General features: G+C 33.6%; 1 protein-coding gene across 1 annotated transcript; it reads right to left on the bottom strand.

Annotated features, from left to right (window-relative positions):
- Positions 1–6,430: 6,430 nt before the first annotated feature.
- On the bottom strand, positions 6,431–7,903 carry LOC106752942 (ankyrin repeat-containing protein BDA1-like). The gene is made up of 2 exons (XM_014634722.2): positions 7,239–7,903; positions 6,431–7,118 (listed from the first exon to the last, which is right to left on the bottom strand). Exons 1-2 carry the CDS (start codon positions 7,824–7,826, stop codon positions 6,477–6,479), a joined length of 1,230 nt encoding a protein of 409 aa, XP_014490208.2. The 5' UTR covers positions 7,827–7,903; the 3' UTR covers positions 6,431–6,476.
- Between the last annotated feature and the right edge of the window lie 4,995 nt (positions 7,904–12,898).

Raw genomic sequence — 12,898 nt, 5'->3', positions numbered from 1 at the left:
CCAACAACTCCATTCATTCATCCACTTTTGTGTTTAACCTCAATTGATCAAATTGCATTCATGTTTATTTTTCCGTACTTTAAATTCAAAAATCCCAAAATATTTTTTTTATAGTCTTGATTGGTTAAGCAAAAGCACAACAGTTTAGTGCCGTGAGTCTCTTGGAAAACCGATACTTGGACTTACCATTTTATTATTACTTGAACGATTTGGTACACTTGCCAATTTGTCAACACTCCTATGTTAAGGAATACTAACATATATTTCTACTAATCTTGAAACTAAGAAACTATCTTCATCCATTGATAATCTTTTGAAGGAGTTTGATGATATATTTCTTAAAGAAAATCCCATTGGGATCCCTCCTTTTAGGAAAATAGACTATCAAATTGACCTTGTGCCTAGGGTTAGTCTTCCTAATAAACCTGCCTATAAGACCAATCCTTAAGAAACTAAAGAGATAGAGTCTCAAGTGCAAGATTTGTTAAATAAAGGTTTGTTTTCAAAAAAGTATTAGCCCCTATGTTGGGCTTGTCGTATAAGTACCAAAAAGGGTGACAAGTGGAGAATGTGTTTTGATTGTAAATTCATAAATAATATTACAATGAAATATAGGCATCTAATATCTAGGTTAGATAATATTCTAGATGAATTACATTGGTCCATTGTATTTTCTAAAATTGATCTTAAAAGTGCTTATCACCAAATTTGAATTAAATAAAGTGATGAGTGAGAGACTGCTCTTAATACCAGGTCTGTATTGTACGAATTGTTAGTGATGCCTTTTGGCCTTATATATGAATCATGTCCTTAGGGATTTCATAGGTAAATTTGTTGTAGTTTACATTGGTGATATTTTAGTGTACAAGAGTCTGCATGATCATGTAGGTCACCTTAGGTCAATCCTTTCCATTCTTAGGGATAATAATTTGTTTACCAATAAAGATAAGTTACCTTTTGTGTTCATAGTGTTGCCTTTTTAGGATTTGTGTTCAATAAATAAGGGATACATGTGGATCCTGAGAAAAATAAGGCCATCCAACAATGGTCTATTCCCACAAAATGTGGGAGAAATTAGGAGCTTCCATGGTTTGGCCAATTTTTATAAAAGGTTTGTTCCTAATTTGTCTAGTCTAGCTTCACCACTCAATGAGTTAGTGAAGAAAGATGTCACATTTTCTTAAGGAGAAAAACAACAAAAATCTTTTGAAAAAATAAAATAAAGACTCATTAAGGCACTAATTCTAACATTGCCAAACTTTTCAAAACATACCACTCTTCTATAATTTTATTTTTCCTAGGTCTTATAGTCATGCCTAGATCGTTTACATAGGTGTAGCTGTATTGTAAGACGGACACCCCAATGTATATTTCAGTGAAAAACTCAATGACGCCTCTTGCAATTATCCCACCTATGACAAGGAATTATATGATTTTGTGAGGGTCCTTCAAACTTGCAAACATTACCTTATTTATAAGGAATATGTCATTCATAGTGATCATGATTCAATTAAGTACTTGAAGGGTCAACATAAGTTAAACAAAAGACATGCTAAATGGATAGAATACTTAGAACAATTTCCTTATGCAATTAAATACAAGAAGGGAAAAAATATTGTGGTTGATGCCTTGTCAAAAAGGAACAATCTCTTTTCAAAGTTAGGTGTCCAAATTCTTGGATTTAATCATATACATTGTATTCTTAAGATTATGAATTTTCATCCATCTATGCTGAATTCTTGAAAAAGGCTAAAAAAAGTTTCTATGTGAATGATGGGTACTTGTTTAAAGTAGGAAAGATTTGTATTCCTCAAGATTCACATAGAAAATCTTTGTCATAGAAATGCATGAGGGGGGACTTATAAGGAACTTTCGGGTTGATAAAAAGCTTGCTTAAAGATAAATTCTTTTGGCCCTTTATGAGGAAGCATGTCCAAAGGCATTTCCATAAATGTTTTTCATGTTTACAAGCTAAATCTAGGCTTGTTGCTTCAATTACTTGGAAGGATATTAGTATGGACTCTGTCCTAGGTCTTTTAAGAATTCTAACAACTTGTGATTCTATCTTTATGGTAATGTACATATTTAGTAAAATGGCACATATTTTATTCCTTTTCACTAGTTGGATGATGCAATCAATATGTCAAAGTTATTCTTTAGAGATGTAGTTAAACTTCTTGGTTTACCTCGAACCATAACCTCTTATAGAGATCCTAAATTTCTTAGTCACTTTTGGAGAACTTTATGGTCTAGATTAGGTACTAAGTTAAATTCATCTACTTCTTGTCACCCATAAACTAGTGGGCACACAAAAGTTGTTAATAAATCCTTATCTACTATGTTGAGGTCAATTTCAAAGGCTAATAATAAATCTTGGGATGAGTATGTTCCCTATAAGTGTAGTTATAGGATTACTAAAATCCCTCCCTTTAAGGCTATGTATGGATTTAACCCTCTCACTCCTATGTATTTAATACCTCTTCCTACATCTTTTGATTTTGTGCATAAAGAAGGGGTATCCAAATCTAATTTATTCAAAAAATTACATGAAAGGGTTAACACTCATATGCAACAAAAAAAAAAAAAACAGCTATGCTAAATACAACAATAAGGGGAAAATAGATGATCTTTAGTGAAGGGGATTGAGTTTGACTTCATTTACGTAGAGCTAGATTTCGTAAGCAGAGGAAGTCCAAATTTAGCCCCCGAGGATATGGTGTAAGACCCGAAATAAATACGATGAGTTATTTTATTTTCTCTGAAGAAAGTTATTCTCAAATAAAGATGAATCTTATGAAAATTAATATTCTGTTGTCTATGATGAAATTATGATCAATAGTTGCATCTTATTCACTAATTTAAAGTTTTCTGATGTCTATGAATGAACCAGAATTTAAATACAAAATTGAATGATTTTATCAGTGAATGTTGGAAGTCCCACATCGACTAGAGATAAGACCAATTTATAATATATAAGTGAGGTGCAAACCTTACCTTACAAGCCGGTTTTGTGGGGATGAGTTAGGCTTAAACCCACTTTCTAATAGTGAAAGATAAATAATTTCTTAATCTAAAATTTTATGAATAATTGGATGCCCTTGTCACGTAAATGCTAATAATTCATATTTTTTCTCATTTTCATCATCCATGACGTATAATTTTCTCTTTTCCCAACATATAATCTTCTCCTTTTCCTTTCCACCCTAGCATTTGTGATAATTTGAAAGTAGTTGTGGAGATAAGGAATGGAAATTAAAGGGTTTGGTTACTCTTTGATTAAAACCGTCCAAACTATTAGGTTGCTGAAAACAAGTATAAAACGTTAGCCTTCTAGCCTAATGAAATGAACAAAAACAATTAGAAATATAGAAGAGTGAACGTGAGAATAATTTGAATTTCTTAGTGAATATAGAAGAGTCATAGAACCTTCAAGGAAAGTAGTAGTAAAGCAATGAGAGATAGCAGAGCTTTCTGAACTTGAGGTAGGGGAGTTAATGTATGTTTGAATTGTATGAATACCTTGATATATTTGATCGGGATAATGATTTTACGCGAGACTGTCTTTGATTTTGCATAGCTTGTAGTCTTGTCTCGTAATATTTTGTTGAGGAAACATGAGCTAGATGATATTGAATGAATGATGCATTGAGAGCGGTATTCGTTCAGGTTTGGGAAGGAAGTAGAACTTGAGTGACCAATATAAGTTATGAATGTTGGTGGCTTTTCTTTTGATAAAACTGTGATATAAAATGAAGTCTGCCAATTTAAACTAAGAAGAGAAAACAAAGTGTATTTCTTGTATGATTTTCAAAAGAAGCATATAGCCGATAGCAGATGAATCATAATTATGCATTCAAATTGGTTTTATTTTATTATTTTATTTGAAAGCTATATTACCTTGCTTCTAGAAGTTCCCACGGATATTTTTTTTTTTAAACTGCATAAAATGGTATGGTACACGAAAATTATTTTTAATCATATCTTATTGTTGTTTCTTTTTAACTTATTCTCCTTTCAAACCATTTTCTACTGGCATCATGTGCGAGACAGTCAGCCCATACTATGTCTACTTTTATATTTAAAGTTTAAATTAAAGTATTATATATATAATAAATAAAAACCATGCGTACAAATTTTTGCATCTTTTTGTTAGAAGTTATATTTTAATTATTAAAGAATGATAACTTTTACAAAGATAGTGAACAACAGATTTAATAAAAATTTCATCAAAATTTTTTAAGAAATTAATTACAAATAATAAAGGTTGTAATTGTCGTGGACGTGTTTTTTTTTAATTTTAGATAAATTATCATATGTTGTGATATTCAAAATTAATAGGATAATGATGTATAATCAGGATTTATATTTATCTTGGTAGTTAAAAGGGATGATTTCCTTTTGTTTATGTAAGACGATAGGTGGATTCGATTGCTGTTACTTTTCCTCTTTCAAGAGGGTACAAATGTCTCGCTAAGGGTTTTTGTCTTGTTCTTAGCATTGTGCTTGGAGAATGGATGTTACTCACCAATATTTTTACTTGTAAGTCCTTGAAGAACCACAAAGATATGTCCAAAGCGGTGTGCGAAGGATGACTCTTATCCGCGGTCCATATGAGAGATCGATTTTAGTATATGTTTATCAGGTGTGTGTGAAGAAGAAAAAACTGAGATAGATCCAATAGTTACGTGTGAGAGATAAGAAGCGAGTAGTGCCCGAGATTACACATAGAGGTAGTGCGATCCTATTATTACGCTAATAATATTATTAAATGTTCAAAATGTGTAAGTAAGTTTATCTGTAACATATGTTTTTTTTTGTGTTCGGTAAGCTCACCCTACTTGTGTGTCTACGATGATCGTATAACTCGTGTTGTTATACGGGAGTAGATGATGGTAAAACCAAAGACATTTAGTGCGAAGATGCATTAGGAAACACTCTTTAGGACTTTTAAATATGTATTTTAAATTATGAAGCATTGTAGTTTGTAATTTTAAACTACTTTTAAGATTAGTTTGTAATCCAATAATTACTCTTGAAAACTCTGACGTTCTTATTGTGTAATAATAATAAATGTTGTGGTTTTAAATGTAAAAGTATATTGTGTAAAAAAAATAAAATTCTGTGACACTCTGAGAAGGGGTGTTACATATGGTCCCTTTCAAGTCCCTAGAAAGATCAATAATAATGCTTATCAATTAGACTTAGCTTTGTTATTGATACAGTTCTTTTTGTAGGTGGTTCAAATGATGAGTTAGACCCTCTAGATTTTCAAAAAAATACTTCACTCAAGAATGAAGAGATGATGACTTAGGTTCAACAATAGGACCTTTCACTAGAAGCATGGTAAGGAAGATATAATAAGGATGAGAAGGTACTGAGGACAATTGGCCCAAGATGTTGATAAAATGAGCTAATGAAGATATAAAAATTTAAAATAAATATTTCATTAGGCTTGTATTTTGGGCCTTGATTAAATAAGTAGACTTGTAATTGAGTTTGGATCATGATAGATCTCCTAAGGTTTTAATTAACTTTAATTGGCTACTCAAACTCTTAACTCGGTCATGCAAGCTAAGAATACACACAATTTTCTCATTTTGCACAAGTTGCAAAAGGATGAAAAGTGTAAGTGCCACTTGGCATGTGATCCACCAAATGTGGCACCATTTAAGCAGCACATTGGGGAATTCAATTTGAAATTTCCCTCCTTTTTTTTTGTCTAGAAAGGGAGACCTCCTTCCTATAAATTAAGGTCTCCATCTCTCTTGTAAAATCACTCTTGAATGTATAATGAAACTCTATCGAGATTAGTCTAAGTAAACTTAGATGAAAAAGATAATGACAATGAAGGGTTTGCACAAATATAAATTATAGAAAAAATAATTTAGCAAGGATAAAAGAAGAATTGATAAAAGAAATCAATGAGAGTGATGATCCAAAGTTATCACAATCAAAATTAATCCTGATAATTTTTTTTGTTTATGACATTTGTCAGAAAGTTTGAATTTGTATCCAAAATTTTGTCATCCTATTTATATTTTCTCTCTATTTTAACAAGTAGATGATGTAGTAAAATAAAAGAAAAATATACAAAAGGGAAGCATCTCTACTGTGTCAGACCTCTTAGTTGGTTCCACGTTTTCTACAATTATTGCGTTTGACCTCCTTATTAAACTAGCTTTAGTCTCGATCTCGTTCCTTTTCCTCTTGGTGTTCTTTTCACCTTCAGTCTAAAGTGCCTTGGATGTCTTGTGTTCCGCTCGAGCTCCCTTCAATGTTTTTACAGTATTCTCTTATCAATATCTTGTTTCAATTCTATTCGTCTTGGTACTTCTCTTTTCTATCTTTTTACAAGTCAACCAATCTATAAAACTACAATCACACACACTTGGAATATATAATTATCACAATAGTAGACTTACAAAGACAATTAAAACCGAAATAAACAACCGGTCCGAATAAACGAACATAACTAATTAAGGTGTGAAAAAAACACCACCCACCACACCGATTGAATAAAAAAGGAGTACGAGAATGATGCCCGACAGGTTTGTGGTCATGTCATTGGGAGATACGACCATCAAAGAGAGGAAGTAGCTAAATATAAAAAGCGATGCTGACGTATGCAGTAGAACCCATCCAAGATTCCTCGGCATCATAAAAATAATTGATACAAGGGACACAATAAATGCAGACGAATTTGTGATCGAAAACAGCATAAAGTCGGAGCTCGACATCACTGATTTCCCTTCATAAACTTTTGATGTATTTGATGCCACATGAATGGCAGTGTTATTAGTCCCAGCTGNTTGAATCTGATGAACTCCACCAGGTGGNCTCACTGCAGCGTTATAGGTGGCGGTTGCAACAAGAGTAGCCACTATCATGTACACTCTACGTATCTCATCCGACATCTTCCCCCTCATACCAGTTTTTCTAATTAGCCACTCTCTCATTGATACCATTAACCAACGGACTTTCTTTATCATCTTAACTCTTGCTTCAGCCCTTACCAGATTCTTCTTAATTTCTTCGTCTTTTATTATATCAAATGCCGTTTCGCCACTCAAATTTGCAGCATCTAAATCTGTCATGTTCTTCATCAACAATTGCATTGCCTGTACTAACACAATACACAGGTTAATTATAGCTTCCATCTCGTGTTAGATAAATTACTCTAAATTAACTTATGAATCACTTTGACTGTAATTGATACTAAACTCATATTTAAGTGATACCTGCGTGTCATTGTTCGTTGCTGCAATGTGTAAAATGGTGTTGCCGTCAACGTCTTTCTGATTCAGAATGGCTTGCAACTCAACCGTATTTGTCGTGAGCCATCTTAGTAAGAACCTAAGAGTATCTAAGTTCCGGTATGTAACAGCAAAATGCAGTGCAGTCTCATTTCTAACGGTCAAATCTTTTACGGAATCTGGGCAAGCTTTGAGAAACTCAGTTAAAAGGTGTATGTCTCCGGATTCACTTGCCAAATGCAAAAGAGTGAGACCTTCTCTCCTTTTCGCTCGAACCAGTTCTTTGTCCATGTTTATAAGGTGAAGGACCATTGTGGTGTCGCCATTTTCGAGAGCAAGGTGGATCGGTCTGCGTCCTTGGGGATTGAACTTCCAAGCAAATGAAGGTTTCANTGTCATGATCTCNGCGGCAAACTGAACCTGCCCTGCACGTGCAGCAACATGCAAGGGAGATTCAACAAATGGTATTGAATCTATTGTTTCTAAAACAGATGGATCATTTTCAATGATTTCGTAGAGACTGTTTACGTCTCCTTGTCGTGCTGCGAACTCCATCCAGTACACACTCTGCATTTCTTTGGGGTGTTTCTTGGCTTTGCCAATAATTATTTGTTGTCGGTTTCCAACAACGATTTTAGTATATGAGGAAGACTTTGATGGAATCGATTTGAGCTTCAATATTAATATACGAGGTAGCAAGTTGCTACACAACGGAAAAGATAATGTTTTATTGTTGTTGTCACATGATAAGAAAATAAGAAATAACTTTTATTCCAGCTTGACTTGAAAAGGTAGGTGAGAAGCATCTCGACTAAATAGTCTCCCCATATTTAAATTATACATTGTCTAAATGTGGCACAAACACAAGAACAAGCCGTTAAATATCAACATATGGCATTAGACAAGTGTAACAAAAGTGAGGAAGAAGAAAGAAAACTCCTGAGTCATGGTGGGAGAAAGGCAAGGTGAAGCAAAGAAATCTCTTCCCCAACCGTTTCCACCAAAAACAGATTGCTAAGGAATGACTTCAGATGGTGCCCATTAACTTTAAAGCTCTTACCTATGGATTTACTTTTCATCTCAACTACACCATATGAAAACACATTATTATTTACAACCAAAAGGACTAGTCCAAATATATCAAAGCTTACCATCCATGTGACCAAGTCTGGAATTATATAACAACACTTTTTGCCCAATCAAAAACTCCTTTCTAGCTATTGAGCTATCCTGAAATTTCTTGTAGAAATTAGATTTCTTATAAGCTTCCAATCGGATTTCATCTAATTTATTTAATCGAAGCTTCCCTTCCTCCCGAAAGATAGAAGTTGTAAGACTTCATAACAAGTAGGCCCAATGTTGTATTTCCATTAGAAGGTCATATACTTTAACAAAAAAAACTTGATAAGGAGACATCCCTATAAGTACCTTGTAAGCAATCCTATGTGCTCAAAGAGAATCCTCTAATTTGTCCAATCCTTCTTATTAGGTTACATAATCTTCTCCAAGATCCAATTTATCTCTTAGTTTCAAATCTCGGTTTGCACGTTAGTTTTTGGGTGGTAGGGTTTAGAAATCTTGTGCTCAACCCCATACTTCTTTTACAAAGCCTGCATGGATTTGTTGTAAAAATGGTTACCCTAATCACGAGTAGTATGGATTTGTTGCAAAAATAGTTACCCTAGTCACGAGTAGTGACTCTAGGTAATCTAAAACTGCAAAATATGTTAGATTTGAAAAAAAATGTATACTAACCCAAGTATTATTAGTCCTAGCGGCTTTGGCTTCAACCCACTTTGAAACATAATCAACAACTAGGAGAATGTAAGAGAAACAAAAAGAGACAACGAAAAGACCCATGAAATCTATACACAAGACATAAAAAACTTCCCAAAAAAGAAAAGTCTATTGAGGCATATGCTATCTCTAAGAGATTGATCCTTATTCTCTTTAACACACTATTCACAAGTGTTACAAACCTCCATGCATCATTGAAGATGGTGGGCCAGTACAATCCATATAGTCAAGCACCTTCCGAGTTGTCCTCTAAGTGTCAAGATGACTACCAGGTGTGGAAGAATGATAGAACTGTAGGACTGAGTCAATGTCATGATTTAGAATCTCCTAATAAATTAGTCAGTGAATAACATCCACAAATATGAGTCATCCTATAAATAATATTTAGCATCATGCTTAATCTTGTTAGTTTGAGTTGGATGCTATGAGAGGGAAAAAAGCAACAAGATAATTAAAAATATTTGAAAACCAATGGATAGAGGAAGAATAAAAAATGACAAACAAGTGCTCACTGGGAAATTCGTATTTGGCAGCCTTTTTAGTCTCAGGACCCATGGTGCATTGAAAATACACAAGAAAACATTAGGGGGAGAGGTGGGTAAAATAATGTTTCCAAAATTTTTCACAAATAACATTTAATAAGTTTTAAAAAGGTTAATAAAAGCTTTTAAAGAAGGAAAAAAAGTAAAACATAAGTTTTATACTAGTTGACTCAATCTGAGCTACGTCCAGGTGTCTCTTAAGAAATCTAAAGAGACTTCATTAATCTTATCAAAGATTACAACGAGTTTACCTCACTCCAGATTACAAGTATTATTACCACTCCTAATCCCTTGGTCAATCCTGACTAGTCAAAGTATTATAAACCACTCTTGATTCCTTAATCAATCATGACTAGTTCGAGTATTATAAACGACTTATGGTTTCCTAGTCAATCCTGACTAGTCCAAGTATTATAAATCACTCTTCATCCCCTAACAACATGATTAGTCCAAGTATTCTTACACCACTCCTAGTTTACAAGTGTTTGATAACAAGAAGGAAAATAACTCTCATTGAGAGGATATTTAACCAAAACAATATATTTAGGAATTCTTGTAATTCCCCTCTCTCACTTATTCTAGATGAAAGCTTTAGACGATGTAAGCTTAGAGCAAAACACTTGATTTCTACTAACTCTCTAGTTTTCTCTCTTCTCTTCTTTGAGCATTTGCGTTTAGACGCTATGAGCATGGAGACAAACGTTAGAGTGGATATTTAACAAAGGGTATATATTCTTTTCTCTCTTTTCTTCTCTTCTTTTCTTTTCTCTGAAAGCTTCAGACGTTGTAGGCTTAGAGATAAAGTATAAAGATAGATATGTTATGATAGCTCTTTTCTATTTCCTCATCTCTCTTGCTAATTACTCTTTTCATTCTCTCTTGCTAGAGGATGCCTTCATTCATTCTCTCATATCTTAATTATTTCTATTAAGTTGAAGAGCATTAGATAATATATGGATTGAAGTATAGTACAACTGAGATTTTATGATCTTTCTTGATCATACTCTCTTCTTCATTTGTCCCTTTCATTTTTACCTCTTCTCTCTTTGGTCCGATTCAGGTCTACATTGTTGAGCAAGAGAGATTTTTCTCATAGCCTTAAGTGAAAATGAGTTTATATGATGTGACAAAAGGAAAAGGATGCAAGGGAAATATTCTCAGAATGTTCTTCTTCTCTCACAACGTTTTTTTCTTAGGTGCAATTATTATGATCATATCTTTATGATTTTGTGATATGCAAAAATATATAAAAACAGAGTATACAAGCATAAAGACACTTTATCGTACATGCATTAAATTTTTTGAACGTTGATAAGTGTTAGACTGTATTTCGCGTTCAAATCATGTTATCATTTGTCATGTCATTCATAAATGCATCATTTGATAAGACAAATTTCCTACAAAACTTGAGGAATCAGTGATGAAAACTTCTATGTGTAACCTATGATAAACCTATTCACAAAGTTAGATAAAAGAGAGGATTAAGCATGTTTCAAGCTTCAAGAGAATTGATTTGGTAAGAAAATTGCACCACAGATAATGATAAGAATTACCGTTATCACCCTCCTCCCCCCTTTTTTTGTTACCTTTTCTTCATTTCTACCTTTTCCAACTCAACCCATAACTCTACTTCATTTTGTTCTCCTTCTCAACTCCAACTCCAAGGCTTCCATCTTTTCTCCTTGCCTTTGCTAGGTGATTTATAGTGTGCCCATCTTCTTCTTCCACTTCCATAATTCTTCCTTCATGTTCTTCTTCCTCCCATATCACCAAGCTTCTTCTTTCTTCACTCTTTTCACCAACCCCATGTACCCCAACTCACCAAAAACATCACTTTCCCTCCTCTCATTCTCATAACTCATTTCCTTTCTCTTCCAACAATATAAGAGAATTTTCAATACCCTCTTACTCACACTCTTGGTCAAAGAATGTAGATAAGTGTTCCTCAATATATGTAATTCATGCAAGGTGATAATAAACAAGATACATACAATAAAAACACGATTTTAAGTGTACTCATGACACTTTTTCATACACAAGCAACGCCCCCAATACACCCAACATGTATATCCATTATAACAACATCAATTTTTCATAAAGTATGAACATGTAGAACTCAAGGTATACCCATTACAACATGAAAAACGAAATTACTAATTTATACAACCCAAAGTATACCCCTTTACAACCCAATTTTGAAAATGCATGTAAATAACCATTCTCCACACCCAACACATGAAACACAACACAAAAAGAGAGTACATGCATCAACATGTTAACTTTAATCTCAACATAAAGAGAGAAAACATGCAACAACATTATAATGTTACATTCTACCCATCATACACACCATGTTATATCCCAAGTTAAGCCCCTTACTTCAAGTCCAAGCTAGCTTCCAGGGTTCTTAGGTTTCTTTCCTTCACTAGACACCAAATTTTCACTCCTCTTTGCCTCCTACAAGTAAGTCCAAAACACCAAGGCTAGGGTGGCTCTTTTCTTTTCTCTCACTAACTTGGTTGCTTTGCAAATGTTCTTCCCTCACTCACCACGATTTTTTCTCTTTCTTTTCCACTCTAAAAAAAGCTTGTAATACAACCTAACTTAAAATTACATACTTAAGTGGAACCAACCCTAAACCTTTCTAACCCTTAACCAACCACTCAAGGTTACCCCCAAGGACACCCTACCCAACTCATTTCAGATTCTTCTATTCCTAACTCCACCTTAACTCCAATAAAACACCACTTTAATGTGTGTAAATGGTAGACTTAAAGTGTGTTTAAGTTCCTCTATAATACCCATTTATGTAGCCTACAACTTTTATGAAATGGTAACTTCTCCAAGGAATTCAAAGGCAACTTCTAAACTTTTTTAATATAAGAAAACATGTGTCCCAACCCAAGTAAAGTGGAAAATTACACTACCTACCCATGCAAAGTAACTTACATATGAAGGGAATGAAATGAGAAGCCAAAAGGCTCCCCAACATAGACATTCACGTGCTCTATTTAAGAGTCAAACGTTCTCTTGAATTTCTCTCTCCAACTAACATGCAAAGGAAAAATGATAAAAGAAATAAAAGGCACATTGAAATGAATAAATTTCTCTTACCAAAACATGCAAAAAGTATTATTAATACTACTACACCATTTCTCATGAGATCACTTTTGGTCTTAGAATGGTTTGAACTTGAGACCATATTGTTCTTCATCTCTCACAACGTGTTTTTCTTTGGTGTAGTGATTCTGATCATATCTTTCTAATTTACTGATCTGCACAAATGTCAAGAACAAGATATACAAG

This window comes from Vigna radiata, chromosome 2 (assembly GCF_000741045.1).
Source record: "Vigna radiata var. radiata cultivar VC1973A chromosome 2, Vradiata_ver6, whole genome shotgun sequence".
Lineage (NCBI taxonomy): Eukaryota > Viridiplantae > Streptophyta > Magnoliopsida > Fabales > Fabaceae > Vigna > Vigna radiata.
This window is presented reverse-complemented; position numbering and strand designations above follow the sequence as displayed.